The 27,962-nt window shown below is 43.6% G+C and overlaps 2 protein-coding genes across 2 annotated transcripts in view; both read left to right on the forward strand.

Moving 5' to 3' along the window:
- mapk15 (mitogen-activated protein kinase 15) overlaps window positions 1–3,659 on the forward strand; it is a gene marked incomplete at both ends in the record, with an annotated part of 11,376 nt that extends 7,717 nt beyond the window's left edge. Inside the window, 8 exons of the mRNA XM_083646033.1 lie at window positions 178–317; window positions 425–482; window positions 841–978; window positions 1,239–1,344; window positions 2,163–2,505; window positions 2,709–2,839; window positions 3,049–3,201; window positions 3,465–3,659. Of these exons, the coding sequence (XP_083502159.1) occupies window positions 178–317; window positions 425–482; window positions 841–978; window positions 1,239–1,344; window positions 2,163–2,505; window positions 2,709–2,839; window positions 3,049–3,201; window positions 3,465–3,659 (1,264 nt within the window). The remainder of the gene's footprint in view (window positions 1–177; window positions 318–424; window positions 483–840; window positions 979–1,238; window positions 1,345–2,162; window positions 2,506–2,708; window positions 2,840–3,048; window positions 3,202–3,464) is intronic.
- A 2,437-nt stretch (window positions 3,660–6,096) lies between these two features.
- grinaa (glutamate receptor, ionotropic, N-methyl D-aspartate-associated protein 1a (glutamate binding)) lies at window positions 6,097–27,606 on the forward strand. Its single transcript, XM_083645782.1, has 7 exons — window positions 6,097–6,202; window positions 19,593–19,945; window positions 21,458–21,579; window positions 22,977–23,177; window positions 23,474–23,602; window positions 25,713–25,856; window positions 27,022–27,606. Exons 2-7 carry the CDS (start codon window positions 19,633–19,635, stop codon window positions 27,169–27,171), a joined length of 1,059 nt encoding a protein of 352 aa, XP_083501908.1. The 5' UTR covers window positions 6,097–6,202; window positions 19,593–19,632; the 3' UTR covers window positions 27,172–27,606.
- The last annotated feature ends 356 nt before the right edge of the window (window positions 27,607–27,962 follow it).

Below are 27,962 nucleotides of genomic sequence, written 5' to 3' on the forward strand. Positions count from 1 at the left end.
ATTTTCACGTAAATCACCTCAATAATGTTTTCTATGTGCACTCCAGGGAGTATCAAACAGATGTTTGTTCATTTTAAGAATGGCGTTTACCTGTTTTTGCAAATGAACTCTTCATTTGTATACCTGCATATTGGTTATTATGAGTATCGCTGTAAAAGCCCCAAATCTTCTCCCAAGGTACACCAAGGGGGTGGACATGTGGAGCATTGGCTGTATCCTAGGAGAGATGCTGCTGGGAAAAGCCCTGTTCCCCGGGACATCCACCATCAACCAAATAGAGAAGATCATGACTTCCATACCACACCCCAGCCCAGATGGTGACTAACAATCATCACGTATAATCCAGTCAAACCCATAACACTTTACTGTTTGTGAAGGAGATCATTCAGCACTGTGATCTAATGAAATGCTATTTTATTTTCAGACATTCTCTCCATCAATTCTGAATACGGTGCCTCTGTCATTCAGAGAATGTTACTGAAGTAAGAGAGTCTCGACTTTTGTTATATGTTCTATTGTGTTGTGCACATTTACATTATGTGCATATATCAGCTATAAATATGACAATCTGAATACCCAACAAAACACAGTTGAGTTTATGATCTTCTGTGTAAGTCTGCAAAATGCAATCATCTCTAAATCTGTCAATGGCCATCCTATCAAGAAGTCTTTTTAGTCACGATGATGGCCTATCTTTAATTGATAAGGTTGTTTACTTAGTAGTAAACCATGATTGATTGCTAATACCTCATTGCCCCAGTGTTATTTTCTATCAAATCTAATTTCTACAACCCCATGTTCCCTTGTGGCTCTTTTTCTCAACTCCTTCCGCTTCTCCAGACCCCAGGTGTCTTTGGAGGATCTTCTCCAGCCATCTGTGCCTGCTGACGCTCTGGACCTGCTCAGACGCTTGTTGGTCTTCAACCCAGACAAGAGGCTGACTGCCGAGCAAGCCCTCCAACACCCATATGTAGCCAGGTACATTGATTCAGCACTTCCTTGCTGTGGCCAAGACACCCCCACAGTAACTCGATTTAAGACCGCAGGAAAACCCACATCAGACTTGGATAATGTATTGACTCACTCTTTGCTTTCCCCATGAGGACGTTCAGTACATTTAGTTATTATTATGTTACACTGCCTGTGTTAGGATTAGATCAGCGAGATCAATGTCTGTGTAATTTGCCAAACCCCGAAGTGCCAAGTTGTAACCATAGCCGTTTTCTTTTCCCCCGGAGGTTCCACAACCCAGCCAAGGAGCCGGCTCTTAACTACGAAGTAGTGCTGCCAGTGGACGATGATGTGCTATTATCGGTGGTTCAGTACCGCAACAAACTTTATGAGGTACAAAACAAGCCGTAAATGTTTATAATGCAACATGATGAAATGGAATTTTACACAATAGGACCCATACAAGCGTAGCACACTAAAACTCTAGTTATTATGGACACAAGCATGTGTGTAAAGTTGTGATTCTTTTGATACCCTGATAAATCAATTTTTTATCATTATTTTTTTTATCACGACAGCATTTATTAAAGGGGTATTAATGCGATATTCAGCCCTACTACAGTACATGCCCGCAAACCACTAGTATATATCTAGCGAGACAGGCGAGTTATATTGGTTTGAGCAGTGAAAGAAGCCACGCCCCCTCTCTGTGTTGTGAAAACATGGCTTGTTGATACAACACTACTGCAGCCTCGGGCCGAGCCCCCTCCTTCGTGTCTGCGGATTTAGCACTTCCCCACGTTTATAAATGGACAGAGAGTGACCCAGCGAGACTTGACAGCAAATAATGGATCAAGCGTGACTCTGATAGGGAAAATAAAGTGGCCATGGCTGTAAAAAATAAGGTTAGTCTCTGTTTGTATCGCAGTTTGGGACCCTATGTTTCCTGGCTTTTGTTGACAGTGCGGTAGGTCGGCTGTGTGGCTCGCTCTGCATGCCACCGTGACACAGGCTGGTCTGGGCTGCATAGTGACAGACAGACAGCTATTAGCAGAGCAATGCGTGGCATTGGGAAACGGTGCCTACGTGATTTATAGACTTTGTGTTTACGTCTGACGTTACAGCTCCAGTGCGACATCTATTGGGGGAAAAAAAATCTAATATAGCTTCTTTAAACCTGTTAATTTTCCGCTTCCTTACCTGCAAAATAGATGATGCTGGAGAAGAGAACTAATCAGAGGATGCCAAGCCTGATCCCGCCGAAGGAGAGCGAGAGAGCCGGCTCTGGGTCGGCACATGACGGGGACCGTGTCAACGGCAAGGACAAGCCCGCCAGGAAGCACCCAGCTGCAGTGAATGGAGATGGGAACGGTGACCATGAGGGGAAAACACAGCATGAACAGACTGATCAGACAAACCACCTGCCTTTACATGCAGACATCACCAAAGCCGGGCCAGCAAATGCATCCTCCACCCAGCCAGCTGTGGAGGAAACCAGCCCAACATCGGTTAGCATGGGGAGGCTCACATATAACCCCATCACCCACGCCCCAAGTATGTATGAATTGACACGTATGACAGGTTTGGGGCCTGCACATTGGTGGCACACGGCAATCTCATACAGCACACGTACATGTTTTACACTCGCATGCCATTCATGTAGAGACATGAGCGCAACACATTTACCGGTAGCTATCCTCATGTCTCACACCGTACTGCTTCCACCCTCTCCTGAAACTCTCGTCTTCGTCATTCAGATGGCTTTGTAAGGAGTCCATGCGGCCCTCCTCATTACTACCAATCAGGTGCAGCCAGCAGGAAACCATTGGGACAGACAAGTCATGAAGATGTCACAACATCACCAACAGAGGGCGCCAAAGCCAATATAGTAAGCAGCGGAGATCGATCGACATGTGCATTCACTATTCAGCTGTTGTTGTTGTTGTTTTTTTAAATCTCTTGTTGTGATGTAATCACAGGAAGAGAGACACTATCTGTGATCTCTTTCGGCTTCTGACATTTTCTCCTACCTACGCTCTCTTTTCTGTTGCTCGCTCGATCCCTCATTCTTTCTCTTTTCCCTCTCTCCCCCACTAGTCCATGGAGCAGATCTTACAGCGCGGCCGGTCGGCCCCTGTGGCCCACACCCGCTCCTTCTCCTTGACCCTAACCCAAGCCCAGAACAACCCGCTGGTCCGCAGGGACGAGTCCTCTGTGTCCTCAGGGATATGTGTCGCCTCTGCACGCCTGGTCAGTTTGCACCTCAATGACAAGTCACAAGCCAACATGCCACTACAGGTCATTCAAATGGTTTGAAGAGCAACACTGTTTTAAAGCTTGGTGGTGGTTGTGATTACAAAGTTGTAATGACAGTCATGGCACGTCACATCATGTTTTGCGCTGCTTTAGGTTTAGTGTGCAAATTCTGTTAAGATCTCTTTTGCATTATGATCTTTGATTTTCTATCTGAGGGTTTTTATTTTACTGATACTTCACTTTCTCTTCCCATCCAGAACCAGCGCTCCCTCTCTCAGGTTCGTGAGGGACGGCCCCCACCCCGCTTCAGCAAGAAAGTCTTTCAGAGTAACTCTAATGTGGCCGCTGCGGGCGACCCTCGAGCCAAACTGGGCAGCTACTCCCAGGCCTATGGCACCATAAACAAGACTGAATTGGACAATCTGCTGCGGAGCCGCCCTTACAACCAATAAACTCCTGGGGGAGATAGTGGGTTTTCGATGGTATTTGAACTGGCCCCTACCCACGACAAACTTTGCCTTCAAGGATGTCCAGCACCTGGCAAGCTGAAAGAGACCTTCTCTTGTATACTGTAGATCAGAGGTTTTCAAAGTGGGAATTGGGCCTCACTGGGGGGGGCCTCAGTGAATGAAAGTGAAAAAATATTACATTAGTTATCAATAAGAGATCACATAGCCTACATGTGTGTGACTCCCAGAGTCAGAAACAAATAAATGCCTTCAGACCTTTTTATGGTTTTGATGTAGTCTGAAGTCAAAGAGCAATATCAGGCTATCTTAGCTCAATTACTGAGTGATAGCATAATCACGTTCCCTTAGGCTTCTAGGAATTGAGCGAAACTAAGCAAGTAAACTGGAGGGGTCGGGGGGGGGGGGGGGGGGTCCAGGCTTTGTCCGAGGGCCGAGGGGAGGCCCACAGTGTCAGACTTTGAAAACCCCTGATGTAGATTGTACCCATGGTGACATGGAATTATATCCACTGTCTGTGACAGTGAATGCATAATTTGTATTATGACGTCATATCACCTTGGCTTTAAAAAATTTGATCAGAAATATATAACATGCAAAACATGTTTAGTTTTCCCAACATATCCTACCCTCTGTTGCATTTTGCCTTTTGAACTAAATTGCCTATCATTTATTGAAGAGATCTGAGGCACTCAAGAAGGTAGTATGTTAAAAAGCCTTTATTCTCAGTTGGCTATCATTTACAGAAAGTTAAAAACATTGCCTACGCGTTTCAGCCTCACGGCCTTCATCAGGGCAAGTCTGAATGGTTTGGGGTGTGGCATTCTTTAAAAAACAAGGCAGGCTACTCAAGGTAATCAAGGACAAGTGAGTAGTCACATGGTGCAGGTCTAATCAGATGACACTTCAAATCATATTCAAACCAGAGCTATACATTGAGAAACACAAATCAGAACATCAATAAAGCAAGCTAATCTTCATATTTACAGCAATCAGTAATGCAAACATCTTTTATCATTTAGTTTACAATACATTAAGGAAAGGTACCCACTGGGTACTAGTGTTTCTCAATGTATAGCTCTCATTTGAATATGATTTGAAGTGTCATCTGATTAGACCTGCACCATGTGACTACTCACTTGTCCTTGATTGCCTTGAGTAGCCTGCCTTGTTTTTAAAAGAAATGCCACACCCCAAACCATTCAGACTTGCCCTGATGAAGGCTGTGAGGCTGAAATGCGTAGGCAATGTTTTTAACTTTCTGTAAATGATAGCCAACTAAGAATAAAGGCTTTTTAACATACTACCTTCTTGAGTGCCTCAGATCTCTTCAATAAATGCTGGACTAGAATCCCCAAACTGAAGAGCACCAGAAGGATACTTTTCCACACCCAAGTAGCACTCCATGCAATCTGCTTTTTCTATTAAATTGCCTATCATTTAAAACCAATCCCTAAGATTGTGATCTGTAGAAATGTTAATGCCAGTGAGCTTCAACAGAGCACAAAATAGGTGTAAAGTTGTTGTCGGTATTGTTGGTAATTTATGAAACTATAGGCATCTCGCGCGCTCGATTCCTAGGCTCCCCCGCTGCGCGGCCTCGCCCGCCCTGCAGCTCGCCCTGGCTGCTCCTTGATGGCATACTTCAGGGATGCTGGATCACGTGTCCTGGGGCTGGTCACTGATGATGTCACAGTGGGATTTATGACATCACTGATGCTCCCATTTATACTGATGAGAATAGCCCATAGTAATGCTGCCTTCCAGACACCTGGGACGTGGGTGTTTCCCAGTGGAAAAGTCCCACCCCCCACCTTCAAAGCATTCCAGAGCACAAAGGAGTAGAGCACCCTCCTTGCATATTTAAACGAAAATGAGGAGCAGCAATGACACATAAGGTAACAGACTCTATTATACATTTTATTTAGGCACTTCATACTTTGGACTACATACTCCATGGTTGCGGCCATTGTTGTGTGACGTCAGACAACTGATTCCCAGCCTAGTGGGGGTAGATTTTTTTCTCCCAGTTTTCAAGTCGGAGCTCCCACTTTGAGTGCCGTTCCAGCGCACTTTTCCTAATAGGAGGCCAGAAAATCTGAAGGTCCCAGTTGTCTGGAAGGCAGCATAAGCATAATACATATTACATGTAAATACAACTTTTATACAGTAAATAAAACATAACAAATATTGGCCAATATTTTTTGATCTTGTTATTTGTTTATTTTGTTTGTTTATGTTGTTTATTTATTTATGTATGTATGTATTTGTTTGTTTGTTTAGCTAACATGTTATGGAAAACACTACGTCATTGTGACACCAGTTGATTGGTCGTTTTTGTGTTATGGAGATTTCCCACACACCACGTGACAACATCGTGAGGTGACGTCAGCGGGTTTCTTTTTCGGCACACTTCGAGTATGTTCGAGTCCGACCGATTTTAGACCAGAGGCAAGGAGCTATCCGAAAACGCTTGTTTCACCAACTATTTTAAAAGACTCCGGACACACGACACAAAAACGGAAACGGTAAGGATGCGAATTGGAATATGAGAATATTGGTGTTATTTTAACACTGTAGAGGAATTCAGTCGTTATAAAACAACAAGCTTGTTTGCGACGCTAGCACTGGCAGGGAGCCTGCTCTGGCTGCACGCTGCGTTGGTTAGCAACGACCAGTATCCATCCTGCAGGTTGAGGACTACAATAATGTGAGGACATAAACCAAACGGGAAACAATTTAACCATCTAGCGAGATCAATTGAATTGACGTTACGTACACAATGCATTTTGACATTAGAATGAGTTGACAACCGTCGATGCCTTGGTCTGAGTTGGTCATAACGTTACTAAATTGCCTGCCGATATGTCAACGAAGACAAATAGCTTAGCATTTTAAACCTGAGGGGGGCGCGGCGTGGGGTCCTCTTTCAGATAAAAATGATGAATGGATTCATCTTTGCTAGCTAGTGATCTTATTAATTGTCTCTCCATTGACAGTTTTTCCACAATCGACTGTACGATGGTGCGCGATTGTGTGGCTATTTTGGGGATTAACAATTGTTTGTTAAATGTAACGGTTTCGGTTGTCGCATTACGGGACTAGTGAGGCCTAACATTGAGCGTGCTGCAGGTGTACAATGAAAAGCATGAAAATGAGGCAGATCGTTATGTATTGTGATGACCTACCTAGTAGGCTACACACACCTAATGGAAACCTCCTGGCTATGCAGATGTGTCTTTCAACTGTATATCTCATGCAGTTTGTTTCCACACAAGAGTTAACATTACTTGGACTTGTTACAATGTGACTTTTGGCAGAAATGAGTTGAAATAAATTACCCCAAATGTATGTGCAGCAGAGGCACTAATATGTTATGTAGGCCAATTGTCTCAGGATTATAGCTAAATGTATGCTTTGCTCGATGAGCCAAAAATTAATACTATTGCTGTTATGTTCTGGATATTATTTTTTATTGGTAAACTCCTAATGCTTGTGCTTGTGGGTGAGCCTGGCTACTTGTCCTTATTTAGCCTGCTGGCCTCCTGCTGGCCAACTGCTCCTCTCATTTCCGCAGACAGGCTAGGACATGCATGATTTGAATGATAGAATAGTGTGGAATGAATGAGTTTGCTTTCCTTGTAATGCATTTTAGTTTGGGTTGCATCATGTAACTCCCTGGCTTGTAGATTTCTTGATTGTGGATTGTGACAAGATTTTGAATTTCCAATGTTTGAGTAATTTTGTAGGGTTAGAATATTACTATACCGTGTGTGTACTCATTAAATGGAGGCGTGAGGTGAGGCGGATAATTCTAATAAGCTAGGGTTGGATGTTTCTACCGTTGTGACCCCATCCATCTGTGTGAGAGACTTGAACCTAGTCCAGGATTACGGAATCTCTATTGCAGCCATGGAAATAGCGGCCTCATGAGGCCCTCATCCCACTCCAGGTTTGTGTGTTCCATTCCATCCATTTAGCTATCAAAGGAACATCCAAAGAACGGAGAATTGGAGAGGAGGAACTTCAGTGTCTTGCATAAATCTCTTTTACTTTAAGACCCCCTAAAGTCAAAAAACAGGTTTTCTACTAGTTTCTTCAGTTGGATGTTTCGAGCTTCACTGTGCAGAATAGTCTCAGTGCAGAGCTTGACACTAGAAGGCTGGTTCCAGTTTCCACAATCGTCTGCTGAAAGTGGAAAGTTTCTCTGTGTTCACTGAAAAGGCAGATTTTCAACAAGCATGATTCGTGACATCACAAATACTGTAACTGGGGGAAATCCCTGTCCAGTATTCAGCAGTTAAAGCCCCAACACATTCTCACTTCCAACTCCTCATATATACTGCAGATCGGTCAGGAACCCTTGTCGTCACGAGTTGGGAGTGAGAATGTGTTGATTTGTTGTTTTGTACTGTATGTTGTGATTGGCTAGTTAGGTTCTAGATGGTTGCTTTGGATTTTTAAATGAGGGAGGAGGAGGGGAAGCCATTTTAAGGATTTTAACAAGATGATTTAACCTTTTTTGTGGGAAAAACTATCAGACACAAATTATTATTCAAAGCATTGTATTGATACATCTTGAAACATGACTTTAGGGGGTCTTTAACCATAGATGGTTTCAGTGGAATTCTGATGCTAGAGAGAACCGGTTCGACTCTAGTTTATTTCCTGCCAGCTATTGTGTAGGAAACACTGCAACAGGAAATAAGGGTCCATTTAGAATATTTATGTTGTCAACTTGAAACGTTTGTGTTGTTTTGGTCAGATTTGGATTTTTAAATAACAGTGGGCTATTGTCCACTCCAGACAGGAACAATAATGCTGAACCAGCCTGCCAACACCACACCCTAAACTTGCTGGACAACTGTTTACACATTCTATCGAAAGATTTAGTGGGGTGTTTAAAGTGTCCCACTCCTATGATGTGCTCTCACTGCTCTGTGAGAGCTAAAGGCTAACCTAGCTATAGGCTAACCTAGCTACAGGCTAACCTCGCTTAGGTGCTTTGTGGTGCAGCCATCTGTCACAAGGTGAGACGTCTGCAGGTTTGACATAGCTAGAGTTGCTGCTGACGCGGCGTGTCATGATGATGACGATATCCTGCCAGACTGCTGCATAGGCTGGCAGACAGGCTGAAGCCCAAAGTGACAGACCGCAACACAGCGTAAGTTTATCTATTATCTTGGTGGTCCAGACCAGGGGTTTTCACAGTGGGAGGCGGGGCTCCAGACAGCTTCAGGGGAGGCTCAGTGAATGGAAGTAAAAAAAAGTTATAAAATGAGATGATTATAGAATAGGCTAAATGTGTGTGATTTTGTTAAAGAGATTTGACTGACCTTTTTCCCACTTTCCCAGAGTCAGAAACTAATAATTGCCTTTAGACACACCTTTTTATGTATTTGATGTAGTCTGAAGTATGTCAAACAGCAACATCAGGCTATCTTGGCTCAACTGTTGAGTGTCTATGGGGTCAAATTAATATTTATGATCCCATAATGAGTTGAGCAAGGGGGGGGGTTCCAACATTTGTCTGTGGGGAGGCCCACATTCTCAGACTTTGAAAAGGACTCAAATAGGACTCAAAATCTGATCCTTTGGACATGAGTGCTTTGAACAAGTTTGTAATAATTCAGCAGGTTCTCTGGCTGGAAACAACCGCTTGGAACATCTTGTGGTTTTCAATCTAAAATGTGCATTTCTCATATAGTCTAATAGTAATCTCAATAGTAAGTAAATAGTATCAATTATACAAACATATTTTGTCTTTGTCCCAAGAAGGTTAAGTTGGCATGCATGAACAAGTAAGGACTGCTACTTTCTCCTGAACCCCCTCTCTTGGCTTTCAGTGTCAGCTGATATCGACCATCGCTGATAATGAATTAGAAACACATTTCTCAGTATTGCCACATTTTCCTCATCAGAATTGTCAGCACTGCTGTAAAGCAAAGTGTTCTCCCATTCGATGCCAATGTCCAAATGGCTCCACACTGTTATCTTGATTGTATCGCTCACTGGAGTCTTGGCCTTTTGGTTTGCAGCTTGACGAGAATAAATACTATTTTATCTTCAAAAATAACAGTCTTAAAATAAATATCACACCTTCCCTATTCACCTTATGTTCAGACGTGGGGGTGGGCCAAATTCTTCCGGGTCGTGTTAACACTTCCGAATTAACGAGCCAGTTACATGGCATTGCATTCTTAGACATTGCCGTTTGCTTTTATTTGGTATGTTACATACAATTGGCTAAATTATTAATTAATTCAGAGTTAGATGATATTGGAGCAGCCGGCCATTTTCTTTTTCTTAGCCGGAAGTCGTCACACGACCACACAACCGGGTCAAATGGGCGTGGCTTTCGAAAATTAAAAATTCCCCCCCGTAATTTTTTGCTCTTGCTCAAACCGAATGTTTTATGGTCACTCGCGATCCAGTAGGTCACGGGTTGGCTTGGTTCCAGAACTTCCAGCCAATATGTCTGTTGCAAATGTCACTGGCGTATGTCGGCCCCTGTCTGGTCTTCTGCTTGTGGAAGAAAGGAAGAGGCGGAGGTGGAAAAAGAAGGAGAAACCGCACTACTGTAATAATGGATGATATCATGCAGCGCCGAGAGGCTCCGAGGACTTTCCTGAAGGCACATTGTCATGAAAATATCCATGTGCTGTATTGGAATGATCAAATGAGATAAAGTTGGAAAATGAGAGGAGCATTTTGTGTGCGCACGACTTCGCTACCAGCCAATCAGAGTGATTTCTCTCGCCAACGGCCCGACGCGGATTCGCGGGAAAAGTCGACTAGTGCCAACGATTTATCGCCTTGGTGTGTCTCTGCCTCTTTTTAGAGACTGTGGTCGTCATAGGGCTACATCATATTTAAGCAAGTTGACTTCCATAATAGGCCCCACAATGCTTTGTGTGGCTGCTTGGCTGTTGTTCAGTCATGCACACAGCTTGTTGTATGGACTCGTCCAGTTATTGTGCTAGCCTGATTGTGTTAGGTAGGTGGCTTTTTGGTTAGCCCAGTCAATCCCCCCCCCATAGCCTAATTCCCAGAGCGATAGCCATCAGCAGAAGCCGGTGGTAGTGGCAATGTCTTTATCTGTAGGGCCGGGGGGTCGGGGTGCCTCTCCTAAGAGCATTTGAACTCCCCCACGTTAACGCGTGGAGCTGTACAAACAGTGCCTCAAACCAACCCCATCATCACTCTTTCTGCCTCAGAGATGGTTAGTTGACCTTGTGAATTTGCAAGATGAAGTATTGAAAATTTTGAAATACGTGTCTCTTTCCTTTTTGCATTGCTGCTGTGATTTAAAAAATGACAGATCTGTGTCAGCTAAATAATTACCAACCTGGACAATGTCCGGGCAAGCCCATGGCACACCAATCAAACATTCTCCAACAACAGAGAACTTTATGATGTTGGCAGTTGTCTTAGAATGTTCTTGAAAACGAACTGCCCATGGCACACTGCACTGATCAAACAAATCCATCACTTTCACATCATATTTATTATACAATGAGATTTTGTGATGTCACAAATCCACTTGCCTGCAGTTTAGTCTGCTTCTGAAGATGTCATGAGTTGACATATGAGTGTGATATCAGGCTACAAAATACACATGAGCTGGCCTGGTCCAGTGAGTGAGCGTGAGTTGCTTTGCTATGGATATGTGTCTGGAAGCATGGCACACACTCACTGACCAAGCTGACACAGATTGAACATATTGAATCTCACCAAACATCCCAAAACAATTCTAAAGAAGGACAGACAGTAGATGGAGAATGTTTGATTGGTGTGCCATGGATGCCAGGACGCTGTACAGGGTTGGTAATTATTTGCTTCAGACTTCCATCCATGAATAGGCAGTCAGCTGCTCTTTTGAGTGTCTGTTTGAACAGTGGTACCTAGATCTTATGATACATATGGAAAGGGACTTTTTGTTTTGTCAATATACTTGAGGAGCCGGTTCTCTGTATTGACCTAGCTGTTGTCATTCTATGCAGATTTCTCATTGTCTGGTGTGCTACTAATTATAGCCTAGTAGCTAATATATTTATGGAGATAAAAAGCTACGCTCAGACTAACAACATGATCAAAAAATTCATTCTCTAGAAAGAACCCAGTTTCTTTGTAATGCCAGTAAGGTTAAACGTGACTTACTAAATCACCTACAACCTTCACTAGTACCTCCAGAAAATATGAATGGCAAATCCCTGAAATCCTGAGGTAGTTGGTACATTGAGCTGATCATGCTTTGACAGTTTGTCACATGATGAGAGGGTTTCTCCTGGCTCAAAATGGGCCTTTGTGGTGTGACTATGCATGACAGTATAAGTGATCAGACAGTCATGCTTACTGTCATCATCATGTGTACATTGGACTTATAGTATATATGTATATATGTATATATGGGGCGGCAAACAAATCCCCGGATTAGTCGAGGACTGGAGTTATTCACAGTTCCATCCCTGGGTTTGTTGAGTTCACAGATGTCTCCCCAGCCAGTGCGACATGAGCAAATAAAAGTCTCCTTATGTCAGAACTATTGAAGCCCGACCGTTCTGATGAAATGAGGGGGGTGGTCCCTCCCTTCCCTTCTTTAAACCGGGACTATCAAAGGAGCAGCTATTTACTATTTATAGGGCTGTCCTCTAAAAGTTGATTGGTCGAATCATCAGTCGAGAGACCTGTGAGTCGACGGAGATTCCTCAAGTCGAGCAGTCGTTTTTTCCCCATCCAAATTCCAATCTTAAAGTTGAGCTGAACCCAAAAATGACTTTTATTTTATTTTATTTTAGTTCAAATACCTGGGTATGCAGTGCACCTATTTAGTAATGTATGCCCCAAAAAATCACAAAAATCTAATTTCTTTAGTTTTTCACACTTTTTCACATCAAAAGTTCCTTTTTCAAGATTTCATTCATAACAGTAATCTACAGTTTGCTGATGTCACCTAGGCTAGTAGTACTATCAAATTTCTACCCCATTTCAACCAATCATATCACGACATGGCAGCTGTCAATCAAATCTTCATTTCAGGATAATTTTCTCTTCCAAATGAAGGAGAAAATGGCGCCTAGTGCCTGTCATCTGGCAGAATTTCTAGCTCATAAACTAACTACTAACTTGGCTAATTGTAGGGAAAATACTAAATAAATCAAACGGTAATGTCTGAGAATGCAAAGAAATGTAACTGGCTCGTTAAAACTCGCATTCCAGGAATATTGTATTTACCGCAATAGCGATAATGGCGCGCGCCTGAGAGCCTGGTTGTCAGGGGTCGCCCCTCGGATATTCCAGGCGGGCGGGCAGCACCCATACATCGGATTGTCCACTTGTTCCACACAGAAGTAGCTGGCTGCCTGGTACTCAGCGGATCCCACTCGCGTAGCACGACAACACGCTGAATCCCACTAGATTTGGGGTTGGAACATGCCAGGATTGGCCAAGGCCAAAGCCAGTCCCCAGAATTGTCAAATCAAATCATTGACATGCTACTATGACCCGCCTCTCAACCTGTCATCTCAGACAAGTTATGTTTTCAGTCTGAAACAGACTCCAAACCACACGCCACTACGGGTTCAGTTTGACTTTAATTACATGTGTTAATTATTCTTGTTTAGATTTATTTAGGCCTATTCGTTTTTGAGAAATAGGCTAAAGAACTGTATAGACTAGCCCTAGGCATTGGAGATGTCATTTCAAAGCAGCGGCAATGTCTTATTTTACAGTTTCATTTGTTTATTCATGTAGGCTCCATGTTTTAACGTTTAAAAGGTGACATCAAAAATAGACTATAAGAGCTTAATTTAAAAAAGAAATGCATGTGTCCTGCCTGTCTCATTATTCAGACAAATCCATTATCCAACAGCCCGACATCGGTAATTAAAATCTGTCATGATCATATATGAGTCTCTTATTGATTTTTAAATGCTCAAAAATATGTCCCCATCACTCTGTTGCATTGACTGTTAATGTCGTTGAAATAATCACTGAAGATATTCTATTAAAAAAAAAACATGTTTTTTTAAATAGAATAGTCGAATATTCATATTGGACAGTCAAATCCGAGTCGACTGACAGAATTGTGAGTCGAGGACAGCCCTGACTATTTACTGACGGACAGATGGATATACTACAAAGAGTTGATCTACTGTGAACTGCTGCTGTACTGCCTGTGCAGCATGCCTCCTCCTCCCACACAGCCATTGTTGTCCGGAAAGCCCGGTGGGATTTGGCTCCAGAGATAATGATTGTAATCTGTTATGATCTTAATGGAGACGACTGTCATTATAAAGCAGAGAGCCAGCAGCGGCCATGTTCTAGTTTCACGCCGCACTGACCTAGTGACGGACAGACAGGGGTCAGGACAGGAGGGCACGCTCTGCATGGCTTTGCCACGGGGAAGTGGGGCAATGTTGCATAATGTGCTCTCTGTTATTCAGTGTGTGGCCTGGAAAGAGAGGAGAAGAGAGATGGCTGTATAGTGATGTGATCTGATGCTGTAGTGATGTGATCTGATGCTATAGTGATGTGATCTGATGCTGTAGTGATGTGGTCTGAATGCTATAGTGATGTGATCTGATGCTGTAGTGATGTGGTCTGATGCTGTAGTGATGTGATCTGATGCTGTAGTGATGTGATCTGATGCTATAGTGATGTGATCTGATGCTGTAGTGATGTGATCTGATGCTATTTATAGTGATGTGATCTGATGCTATTTATAGTTATGTGATCTGATGCTATTTATAGTTATGTGATCTGATGCTGTAGTTATGTGATCTGATGCTATAGTGATGTGGTCTGATGCTGTAGTGATGTGATCTGATGCTATAGTGATGTGATCTGATGCTGTAGTGATGTGATCTGATGCTGTAGTGATGTGATCTGATGCTGTAGTGATGTGATCTGATGCTATAGTGATGTGATCTGATGCTATAGTGATGTGATCTGATGCTGTAGTGATGTGATCTGATGCTATAGTGATGTGATCTGATGCTGTAGTGATGTGATCTGATGCTGTAGTGATGTGATCTGATGCTGTAGTGATGTGATCTGATGCTATAGTGATGTGATCTGATGCTATAGTGATGTGATCTGATGCTATAGTGATGTGATCTGATGCTGTAGTGATGTGATCTGATGCTATAGTGATGTGATCTGATGCTATAGTGATGTGATCTGATGCTATAGTGATGTGATCTGATGCTGTAGTGATGTGATCTGATGCTATAGTGATGTGATCTGATGCTGTAGTGATGTGATCTGATGCTATAGTGATGTGATCTGATGCTGTAGTGATGTGATCTGAATGCTATAGTGATGTGATCTGATGCTATAGTGATGTGATCTGATGCTATAGTGATGTGATCTGATGCTGTAGTGATGTGATCTGATGCTATAGTGATGTGATCTGATGCTATAGTGATGTGATCTGATGCTGTAGTGATGTGATCTGAATGCTATAGTGATGTGATCTGATCCTATAGTGATGTGATCTGATGCTATTTATAGTGATGTGATCTGATGCTATTTATAGTGATGTGATCTGATGCTGTAGTGATGTGATCTGATGCTGTAGTGATGTGATCTGCCTCTCGATGCCTACTTTGATTGATGATATAATAATAATATAATAATCATAATAATAATAATTTGTTTTTGGGGGACCTGGCCAAAAAAAGCAGCACAAAGTTACAGATGCCGAACAAACATTACATTAAATAACATTTATTTCAAAGAGAAATAAATGGTGCAAAAGCACATACTGTTATAGAAAAGTAAATCTGTGCAATTCTCTGACCGCCGGCCTGGCGTACTCTACACGCACATGATCCAGGTACAACGAAACCCTTCCCCCCCACTGCTAAAAGAAAACTCCTAGAGGAAACCAAGAGCCAGGTCTGCTCAAGGTTCTCGTCCCTGTTAAAGGGGTCTTTTTCGCCAGGGGTGGAAAGAGTACCCAAAAGATCTACTCTAGTAGAAGTACTGTTACTTTGATGACATTTTACTTAAGTAGAAGTGAAATTACTGGTGTAAAAATCTACTTGAGTAAAAGTAAAAAGTAAGCTTATTTAAAATGTACTCAGACTGGAGTAAAAGTTACTTAGTTACTTTTTTGGGGGGCGGGGTATATTATCTCTCCTATGCAATAAGTACACAAACATACTGTATATAAACCTCAAAACTAGGTTCTTCTTCTCATTTTCTTCAAGTTCATCCTCAACTTGAGTCAAATCTGATGGGGTTTCAGTTGGCTTTACATCTGCAGAGGTGTTTTCTAATGAACTCATCCGTTTCCATCTCCTTTGTGATTAAACACCAATGTATTCTCGTTCACATTCGTCATTCAACTTCTGGCTTCTTGGTCCTTCCAGAGGGTCTGAAGATCACATCACAGAGCTTCCCACACACAGCGTAACCCCCCTCCCTCCATTGGGATGAGGTCATCTTGGCGGCTTCTATCAAATCTTTGATTAGCCAATAGTTACTTTCCTTGGAAACAATTTGGCAACACTGGCAGTTAGCAAGGGTCAACAGTTTCTGGTGCACAGACAGTTCATAGAAATCTTGGGGAAACTTTGAATGTGTTTTACTCTAAAGTAAAGTACATTACTTCAAACAAAATAGCTGATTTGGACTCAAAAGTACAAGTACACAAAAAGCTACTCAATTATAGTAACTGGAGTAAATCTAGTGAATGTAGTAAGATCGCCAGTGCATGTGAGAAATGTTTCAATTGTTGGGTCTAAAATAAAGAATCTGGTCTTCTACCTGCTTATTTGTAAAGTGCCTTCAGGTAACTCTTATGATTTGGCACTATATAAATATAAAATTGATTGATTGACTGATTGAAATACTGAGTTTACATAGAACTGGCCTACCTACACCACTTTCAACCTAATCTGCTGCCTGCTGCAGCTCTTCCTTTGAAGTCAGCAATTAGGGGAAATGGTTTTGCTCCTCTCCTCAGCAGAAGTTGTCCTCTAGGGGATGTTATGGCTTTACGAGATGCACAAATCAACCTTCTAAATGGGACTTGCAGTGTGATCTCTCTTTTCAAGTGCACAGCTCTGTATCCCGCATTTTTGATGTTTGCACTAGCATCATATAGTAGTGCAAATAATTGATAAACAAATTCCACATGATCGACATGATTCCTTAACGATCAATTACCGATTTTCGATTATTGATGCTCATCCCTACACAGAAACCTGTTTACTGGGGGGGTGTGTGTGTTTGTGTGGTGGCCTGGTAGGGAAGGGACACTGCAGTAGTGACCAGTGTGTCTCAAGTCTCTTTACTGAAGCGAGGCAGATTAATAATGCATTCAGTTTCAGTTACCAAGGCAGCACCTGCGTCCATGGCAACGCTGTCAGCACTGGTAAACTATAAGCTTTTAGAAAGAAAAAAAACATGTTTGTCTTACCTCTCTCTCTCTCTCTCTCTCTCTCCATCCCTCCCTCCCTCCTTCACGTCCTCTCCGAGTACAGTATGTGTGTACGACTTTAGAATCAGAATCACTTTATTTGCCAAATGTATCAGTATCACAGGGAGACACAGGAGTTTGTCTTGGCAAATCAGCATAAATGGACATGGTAAAAGCACAGAGGACATAAAACAAGACAGGCTCAGGACATGATCGAACATCGGACACGCCTAAATATAAACGATGTGGTAGCAAAAGCAACATGAGGCCCACCATGTTGTGTCGTCAAGCATACGTGATCAGCCTGAAGGCAGGGTTGCTGGAGATGCAGTCGTTGGCGTACAGCAGGTACAGGAAGAAGGAAGAAGGCACACAGCCTTGAGGTGCCCGTGCCCCTATGTTGGTGACACGGGGATCAGACCGGGGGGGACCCAGCCGCACATGTTGTGTGTGTCCTCTTGGTGAGGAGATCAGTGATCAGTGCGCAATTGAAGTACACAAACGGAAGTCTCAGACCCCCTTCTCACCAAACGCGAGCATCGGCGATAAACTCGCATGTGCTCGCACTCACCCTGTCAAGCCCTGCCCCGCTGCTGCAGCTTGCTTGGCTGCATTGCTGTATTTCCGTCTTCAATTGGTCTATTTCGGTTTTGGCCCCTCCTCTCGTCTTGTCGCCTGCGATGTCCTGACGCCAGGTATCCCAGCATGCTTTGCAAGCTGGTGAGCGACAAGATGGCAGCGAGGGAAGGAGGGGCATTTCCAAATCGACCAATTGAAGACGGAAATACAGCAAGGCAGCCAACCACGCTGTAGCAGCGGGGCAGGGCTGACTGTGCGAGTGCGAGTAGATGCGAGTTTATTGCGGGCGGTGTGTACGTGTAGGGCCCGTCACATAGGAACCGGTAGTTTCCAGATGATCCAGGGTATAATTCAGGCTGAGGTTAACTGCATCATCCACTGAGCGGTTTGCTCTGCATGTGATACTGTGATGGGTCGAGGTTGGGGTCAGGGTTGAGATTGGACAGAACCAGCCTCTCAACCTGCGAGAAGTTGCGACTATATGCTCTTCACACTGTTCACTTTAAATCACCAGACAGTACACCAATCTTCCTAGAGCAGTCAGTGGTTCTCAAAGTGGGGTCAGGGGTCTTGGAGGGGGTTGCATGGGGTCCCCAGCAAAAAAGATAATGTATTATTGGTCATGGGTTGCATAAAACATCTGAAAGTATGACGACCCTTCCACCCTCCTGGCCCTGTCTTGCAGGAGCCTGGTGTTGGGGGGTCGTGAAGCTGATCTAGAGTAAAGAGAGTGTAAAGAGATCATGCACGGAAACATTCAGAATCCGCAACATTGTTTCAAAATGGCCATCATGTCTCGCGCCATCTAACAGACGCAACATTATTTGGATTTGTGCCATCGCTCATCATTTCAGTTAGAGGGCACTAGAATTCAGTGCACTTTCTTTGCAATTATTTGTCCCTCCTCGTTCACCATTTTCTCAAGCGATGCTGCCTACAGTAACTCGTTGAAGTTTAAGGCTAGAATAAGACTTATGTGGACACACAATGATTTCCCATTAGCTGATCTAATATTTGAAGTACAAAAACACATTTTGTGTTATCAGTTATGCAGGCCCGGGTGTTTGGAGAGTGTTATTTTGGATTGCTGTTCCTTAATTGAAACAGCAGTCAGCTTTTTCCAGGGACTGCGGTTCCTGCCAATGACACGTTTGCTGTCCCGTCCCCCGTTCCCCCTTTCAACTCCATGCCTAAATCCACTGGGTCCTCCTAGATCATGCTGTCCTCAGCAGCCATTGGCTGTGGCGAGGTGTTTTCTCTGGATAGCCAGTGATGACAGTCAATTGCTCCTATTCCCCCCTCCCTCTCCTCAGATAGGTTTGAATCCTAAACATAACACCATCATACTAATCGTACTAAGATCCACTGAGACCTCATTAAGAAGACCAATGTTTTATTTCTGTCTGTTATGTAGTGAGTGAATGGCAACTGTGTTCAGTGTCCATATACCAAAGAGAAAGGTCAAACTATATCAGGGGTAATTTGAAGATGAATATAGTTCTAAACAGGAAGGCAGACTATTGTAACTCTACTTCATCTCTATTCCTTCTCTTTCTCTTTGTTGCATTGTTCGATTGCTTGTCACGTTTTTAATCAGGCAGATGCGTTGTTTGTGACTTAGCCAGTTTGGCCAAGAGCGTGTCGTGTCATTACTTAGCATAGCATATATCTTCAAATACTTTCCCTTTGTTCTGCTTTCTTGTGGGACATCTGAGATTTGGTAAAGGGGGGAATCATTGATATTTTTCTACATTTGACCATAACTGTGCTAAGATGTTGTAGTTGAGGTCACGGTCATTATTAGCAGCATCCTCTGTGTGAACATTTCATACACGGTGTGGTGGATGTGTGTTGTTGTTGTTGTTCTTTAAGACAAACTAATGATCCTTCTTCTTCTCTGTGTTCCATAGATTGTTCCAGGGCGGAGTACAGTGATCCTTCCTCCTCACCATGTCTCAGGACAAAAGTAGCTTCCCTATTATGGGTGAGAGCAACCCCCTCCATAACAACGTCTACGGACCCCCTCAGCCAGGTTTCGGCGTGCCCCCGGCCCCTCCCAACTACAGCCAGGCCCCCGGGGGACCTTACCCACCGGCAGCTGGCTACGGGCAGCCGGCCTACCCGCAGGCAGGGCCGGGGTTTGGTCCAGCAGCTCCCTTCCCGCAGATGGCTTACCCTCAAGCGCCCTACGCACAGGGGCCCTATCCTCAGGGGCCGTACCAGCAGGGAGTCCCACAGCAAGGCTTTGTTGGAGGCCCCAGTGGTGAGTGCTTTGACACAGAGTTTGAGACTGATGAGCCTTTGGGACATTTACAAAGTGGGTCCTTTTTGAGTAGCCTTTCTTCGCACAGGACCTGCATCTTATCAGTGATGAAAATTTCTCTCATACTACTACAGCATCAGAATCAGTTTTATTGGCCATGTATGTAGACATACAAGGAATTGGACTCCGGTTTTGGTTGCGCTCAGTGTACTTACACAGAAACAAAAGGTATGCGTACAAGCTAAAACAGACAAGGTCCGTGAGTTGACACTGACAGAGGTACATTTAAACAAATTGACTGCTATTTACAATGTATACAATAAGAAGTGTGGTGTAAAGTGTCCGTTATACGTTACGTGCGTTATACGTTACACACTGGAACGTGTATCACAAGGCTAAGGGCAATGAATGGTGACAGCCAGAGATCTGTACTCTATATTTGCATGTTTTTTTTTATGAGCAAAGACATCATGGACTCTATTTGTTGATTCACTAGTCGTCCAAATGGACTAAAACCAGTGTGCTCAGCTTGCTAATGATGCCAGGTATAGTTTATTGCTGTTAGAAAACTCACTCACTCTGTCCCATAAAACCCATCTAAATGTTCCATGTAAAAATAAAAAGCACTGGTGAATTTTCTCTCTAGTTGTGTTTCCACACTAAAAGCATGTAATTGCCCAAAGAAAAGCTGTTGAGGTTTGTCTAGTCCAGGTTTGTCTAGTTATTATTAATATGTATGAGAATGCATTTCTCCATCGTTGAATGATGCCGTTATTTAATTTGTAATCAATTATTATCGTTAATTAGCCTACTGCAGACAGCCCCCACTTTTAGCCTTTGTTCATACCATACGCCAAAGCCAAATTAAAAAGTGCTCTGAGAAGGCATTATTTGCCCTCCGTACTGTTTACGGTCGGATGTGTGCCGTGAACACTTTTGAGATTTTCAAGTGGGCCACGAGTGGGAAAAGGTTGGGAACCGCCGGACTAGTCAGTCTCTCATAAGATCAGAGAGAAAAACAATTGGTGGATACATTTTAGACTGCAACACACTGATCAATAAGATGATCAATGCTTCAATCAGAGTGTGCTGAAGAACACCCCACACACGTGTCAACATGGCGCCTGTCAGCATCTTCCTGGCGTGGAAAAAGCGCTGCCTGGAGCGTTTTTTTTTTTTTTTTTTTTTTTTTTCAGGAGAAACAGATGATAACGCCTGCTGCTACTGTAGTTTACCAGCTGCACTAACCACCTAGTTAATGTAACGTTAGCACTTCTAGCAGTAACATTACTAAAAATACAGTGTTGTAGAACAAGCAAGGCTTACCAGAGGGCAGATATTTACAATACATATCCGGTATAATCCATACTGCCTTTATGATCGCTGGGATGATGGGCGCTGGAGCTGAGAAAAAGAAGCTATATGGACACAAGTCCTTATCCATTTGTTTAGCCCAGGTGTTGCCGGATGCTGGTTATTTTCACACTCAGTTGTCTTCCTGTTGTTCTCCAGAGCCTATGGGCAGCCCTGGTTACCATGGTGATGGAGGTGGGCCTCCATCTTACTACGACAATGAGGAGTTCACCTGCTCTGGCTTTGAGGACAAGACTATCCGACAAGCTTTCATCAGAAAGGTTGGGAGATATCCGAGATAAACGCATGTTTACCCACCCCCACAACACACACACACACAGACACACAGACACACGCACACACACACACACACACACACACGCACACACACACACACACACACCAGCCAGCCATAGTCACACACCTCCTGTCATCTTCTGAAGCTAGGACGCTCTCCTAAGCTTAATTTATGGTAGGGCGCTCCAGAATTAAGAGTCACACACCGTTTTTTATTTATATATTATGTAGAAAATGCTCCGTAATGGCCCACCATCAGGCCTGTTCTTGGGGCAAATGACGCCCACCAACCAAGGCGCCAACGATGCAATGATGATCATCGATGATGATGTCAGAGTTCACCTCGTGAGGTCATCGGTGATGTCAAAGTTTCCCCTGTGAGGTCATCAGCGAAATCAGACGGTCTAGGCTGACTGTGATGGCAGACGTGACTTTATGAGGTCATCGATGATGTCATACCTCCCCGGACGTTGTGACATCACCAACGATGTCATACCTCGAATGTGGGGGGGTATAAAAGGTGTTGTTCGCTATGATATGTTCCCTTTCTGCAACCTGTATGCCACTCTGTATACTGCTTCTGCCTGATATTCCCAATAAATTAGCCTGAAAGACATCTCTGTGGTTCTAATCGATCACTGCCCGTGAGCCCTTTATTTTATTTATTTAACCTTTATTTAGCCCTAACCTAAGATCCGGCAACTTCACACTTCACACAAGGCAAGCACACAAACTTCCTTACATATTATTTATATATTTGTATTTATTTTTTTATTGTGTCTGTGTGTGTTTTGATGTATGCTTTTTAATGGACTCTTGAGTTCGTCAATAAAGCTGATTGATTTATTGATTGATATATAGGTTTCAGTTGTCGCCACGGTAACAGCGAGCCCCTCCCCCCAGCAAAAGTCTCTATCCCCTCCTCGGTTTCACTCTGAGCCGTCTGAGGAGCAACGTAACTCCTCTGAGTTACACTGTAAAAACATCTTGCCCAAGTCCTAAAGTCCCTCGTATCTGTATACCCCTCGCTCCTCTTTTTCAGAATTGTTCCACTCCTCCAGACCTCCGCCCACACGGAGCGCTGTCTGCTTTCACCAGGGAAAGCAGCTACTAGCTGCTACACTGATGGAACTCTCTCTCTAGCCAATCACAGTGCGCAACAAAATATAACAGTGTCTGCGACATAACAACATTCTCCCCTCAAAAGTGTCGAGAGACGAAGCAGAAATTGGGCTGTACTGTCTAATATTGATGATAAAGCAAATAGAAGAAAGTTATAATATTACACAAACTAACATAACATGGAGTAACACAATACCTATATAATGAATATATATTTTGTCTTCTCTAAAAAATACTCTTGTTCCCTCCTCCTCACCAGGTCTTCATGGTTCTCACGGTGCAGCTGTCGGTCACCTTCTCCTTTGTTGCCGTCTTCACCTTCGTTGCTGAGGCCAAGTACTTTGTGCGCCGTAACCCCTGGACGTACTATGTGTCCTACGCCGTCTTCTTTGTCTCTCTCATCGTGCTCAGCTGCTGCGGAGAATTCCGCCGCAAGCACCCCTGGAACCTGGTTGCATTGGTAAGAAGAATCTGCCCCTAACACAGATTTATTTTTTAATTCTTTAGCAGTGAAGACACATTTTTTCTTAAAATCTCTACTAAAACTTCTAGACTATACTGACTGCACAAAGTTGAACATTACTTGAAAAGTTTAACAGCAAATATGGGGTAAAAAAAAAAAAGAGTGAACTATCCTTTGAAACTCTTCAAAGGTAACAAGGCATGCATCCTTACAAAGATCAACTTAATATTGTGCCTTGAATCTTAATATGTGTGCGTCATCCATGAGGTCAACGTGTGTTTTCTGTCTCACAGTCCATCCTGACCCTCAGCCTGTCCTACATGGTGGGCATGATTGCCAGCTTCTACGACACGGACACGGTCATCATGGCCGTGGGCATCACCGCCGTCGTCTGCTTCACCGTGGTCCTCTTCTCACTACAGGTCAGCACGCAGGAACATGTTGTACAGACACGTTAAGAAGTGTATGCAAATGTACACAAACACCTACACCAGGGGTGGGTGGGCAACTCTTTTTTTCCACAGAGGGCCATACTGACTTACATAAAGTAACCGAAGGGCCACACATTGGACTCATAACTGCCAAACACTCCAGATTTTCATGGGTGTCTCTCTATTTTTAACCCTCTCTCCCGCTGTGATTGGTAATTTCTCCTATTGATCTCCTGATATCATAGTAGTACAAATCAAATGTCTTTTATTGACTTTTTGGGGGTTGTTTTGTTTTCCTTTGAGGACCGGATTGAGATGGTCTGGGGCCGCATTTTGCCCATGTGTGCTCTTATGTGGTCGACAACTCCATCACAATCTCAATACCGCTGGGCAGTAATCCAACTCTCTGAGCCACTGGGTCACACGTGTTAAGGTTTCTCAGAGCTTTTTAGCCTTTTGTCTGCGTGTCCACTTTCAAACTCTCTAAAAGAGGCTCAAACCTACAAGCTCAAAACTGTCACGCAGCTTGTCAAACTCTGAGAGCCACTGAGGCTCACAAGGTTAAGTCATTTCTGTCAGAGCTTTTCAGTCTTCACTTGAGAAGTTCTTCAAAGTCCAAGCTTTCATTGAGGTTCAAACCCCAAACCTCCAAATTGTGGTGTGGCCATAGGTGTCATTTACAATGGGGACATGTCACCACCCACCCACTTTTCAACACAACGTGAGCAGGGATGTATTACCAAACGGGCCTGCCGGGCCCAGGGGCCCAAGAGCTCAGGGGGCCCATAACCAAGAGCCTCTTCACAGGGCCACTGCGTCTCTTGCTCAGGCCTGGGACGAACTGACGAAGAGTCGTAGTTTCAGTTGGCTAGGTCTCACCCTGGCACACAGCAAGGCAGTAAAACAAGTCAACCCAGAAACTGTGTCTGACTGTGTCTTAATGGTCACCTTGTATACAGTAGTGACAAGGCATTAAGTCGAATGGTTAAATAAGATTGCTTTATGTAGGGGAGAGCAGGGCATATGGTCACACTTTTCACTCATTGGTGTATTTCTCACTAGTGCCTTACTACTGAGATACAATATTTTTGGGAACACTATAATAACTACACACAAACACCTTCCACCAGTTCTGTCTTTCTCTCTGGCTGTTGGTAATGGGGGAACAAAATGACAAACACTATTCCCTCTGAGTAATTTTACATGTCGACTTGCTCCTCCCAGCCCCTCATGGTTTGAAGCATGAAATATTCAAACCGTAACCCTAAGAGCAGGTTATGAATGATCAAAAGTGTCTTTCACTTTCATCCACGGAAGTCCTAAAGAGTAGTAGATGTCAAACATGTTTCTCTCTCTCTCTCTCTCTCTCTCTCTCACACTCACTCACACACACACACACACACACACACACACACACACACACACACACAAATAAATAAATAATGGTGTTTTAATTGTTTTTGAGTTGTCGTGTGGACAGAAATTTTCGAAAAACACGTGGACAGGAATCTTTTTTACGGAGGAGGGGGGGAAATGTGTTTTCAAAAATATCCGTATGCGTGTGGACTAGGGCTGGGTATTGGCAAGGATCTCACGATACGATACGTATTACGATACTTGGGTCACGATACGATTGTATCACGATATATTGCGATGCGATACATATTGCGATATATTGCGATATTCTACAGAATTTACTCAAAATTAAATAATAGAGCTAAAGATACAACACACTGTGTACCACCCAGGTAGTGTAATAATATGTACATCACTTTATACTGATAAGTTAGTGGACAAATTTACGGTAGTCAAAACTACTGAGTGTTGAGTGTTACTGAATGCATCGATTTGGGAAATATCGATACAGTATCGATTAGGGGTGGGAATCACCAGATGCAGAGGCCTGGCATGGCATGGCCTGCAAACATTTTTTTTATTTTTTTATATCGCGATACTTGGCGTCCAAGTATCGATACAGTATCGGGAAATAAAATATCGCGATATATTGCCATATCGATTATATTGCCCAGCTCTAGTGTGGACGTAGCCTCAGTCCCTTTCCCTAATTCTTTGTGTCTCAACCTAAACTTCCCCACCACAGAGCAAGTATGACTTCACTTCCTGTCGGGGCGTGCTGTTTGTGGGCCTGATCGTGCTGCTGCTCTTCTCCATCCTCTGCATCTTCATCCGCCACAGGATCCTGCACATCGTCTATGCCTCACTGGGGGCCCTCCTCTTCACCTGCGTAAGTTTCATACTCACACCTGGTTTCCTATCAAGGAGTTCAGTGGCTCTTGCCTGTCTTCGGGTTTTAGTTATTGCACTGGAATGTCAAAGCAACACGACGGAATTGATCACATGATCATTTTATTACTAGAGCGTGACTACATCATGTGATTAAAGGTTTAAACCTATAAACGACTGGATTTGCCAATTGGGTCATTTTGAGATTTGTGTGGTAATGTAGTCTGGAGACTAAAGCACACATCACCACTGGCATACAGAAGGTTTTCCACCTCTCTGCGAGCCCCAGTGGGCTCAATAAGGGATAATTTCATCTGCAGAAGAGTCAATCTCCCACAATCAAGGGAAGGAAAACGATTCATGCTTAGCAGAAGGAAAGTGGAAGACTAACCTTGTAATCATGATCTAACTGAATGTTTGACCATGCATTATGAGAGCCAAACTCGGGGACGACGCAGTTGTCAAAAAAGAAACTATTAAAATGATGTGAGCCAAATGGCTGGAAAATTGGAGTTTGAGACGAACAGAAGAGAAGAGGGAGGAGACCCCATGAAGATTAGAGGTCACCAGATGAACATCTGAACAAAGGAGGACAAAAAGGAAATGTGAAAATATGGAGTAGTTGATGAGTAAAGAACAACTTTTGGTGCATCGCTGGAGAAACTGCTCCACTGAACTCGACGGCGTCGAAAGACATGGGCATAATAGATGGAGAAGAGGGGTGCTGAGTTAGAGAAACAGGAAGGAAAAAATCTGAGTAATGCTACAAATGCCTGGAACCATTCAGTCGGCTCTGGCCTTCATGTTGTCTCACAGCCTAAGGACCATAATACATACGAAACTTGTGAGACATTTAGATGACAAGCTTGACTTGAACAGGACTGGGAATTTACCTCATCCTGTTTGTCGTATATGAACATTTTGATTCCATATTTAGTAGATTGCATATTCAGCTATGGAAGAAATGCATCATGAACATGAAAACAATATTGCTGGTTAAAGGTATAATGGCCAATCTATGTTCCCTGTATATTATAGCCTGTCAGATGCATAATGTGGCTCTTTTGATGGGTGTTGCCACTGCATCTGACAGCATCAGCCACCTCACTCAGCTTAGATACTGTGTGTAAAAAATGATTAACTCCATCCTTGTTTCGTCTCCACAGTTTTTGGCTGTAGACACCCAGCTTCTCCTGGGCAACAAGAAGCTGTCCCTGAGTCCGGAGGAATACATTTTCGCTGCCCTCAACCTCTACACCGACATCATCAACATCTTCCTCTACATCCTGGCGATTGTGGGACGCTCCCGCGAATGAGGGCGCCCCCTAAAGGGAACAGGAGGGAGATGGAAAATGCTTCCCCTCATTGTGGAATAATAATGCTAAAATGCCCTCTCTCTCTTTGATTCCTTTCAACTAATTTTCTTTTTCCCCTCACACTCTCTAAATATTCTCTCTCTCTCTCTCGCTCTCTCTCTCTTCTTTGGTCTTGATTCTGTTAGATTGGGCTGTAGAGGAGTTGCGGCCTGTCTTAAAATGCAGCTGAGAGGGGCACCTTTTAATTTATTTATTTTTAATGTAAATCTTGCCGTTAATGACAGACCATTGTGATCATTCTTCTCCTTCTCCCTCCACTCTGGCCACTTCCGCTTGCTCTAACTGTCCCCCTGCTTCTACTAACACAGACGACTGTCTACAGTACCTGTCCACCAACTTCCGGTTTGGCTTCACACGAATAGAAGAACATCCTATCCTACGTATGCTTGGCACTCTGCCTTGCTGCAGAGAGATTGAACGGGAAAAGAGCAGGGAGGGGGGGGGGGGCATCCGTGGCACTTTGAATATTGAGTACAAGCGCTGCGATGCGAACCAGCTTTGCCTGAAGAGAAGCTAATGCTAGAAACACAATATATCGGTTCACTCGAGTATCCTCCCTCCCTTTTCAGCCTGCCAGTGTTAAGGTAACTCTGCATGGCAACATTGGAAATACAACTAAAGATGTCGTACGATTCTGTGGAATCGCCACCAGAGGAATGCCTCTCCTAGCCTGCTTGTTTTACGTGGCTGTAAATAGTGCCGTGTATTGCTGACTGTGTATGACGCTAACA

This window comes from Poromitra crassiceps (genome assembly GCF_964638095.1).
Source record: "Poromitra crassiceps genome assembly, chromosome: 11".
In the NCBI taxonomy this organism is placed as follows: domain Eukaryota; kingdom Metazoa; phylum Chordata; class Actinopteri; order Beryciformes; family Melamphaidae; genus Poromitra; species Poromitra crassiceps.

Coding starts and splice junctions, on each gene's coding strand:
- grinaa (XM_083645782.1), top strand. CDS start 19,633: ATGTCTCAGGACAAAAGTAGCTTCCCTATTATGGGTGAGAGCAACCCC. Junction 21,580..22,976: donor GACAAGCTTTCATCAGAAAG/GTTGGGAGATAT, acceptor CCTCCTCACCAG/GTCTTCATGGTTCTCACGGT. Junction 23,178..23,473: donor CCTGGAACCTGGTTGCATTG/GTAAGAAGAATC, acceptor TCTGTCTCACAG/TCCATCCTGACCCTCAGCCT.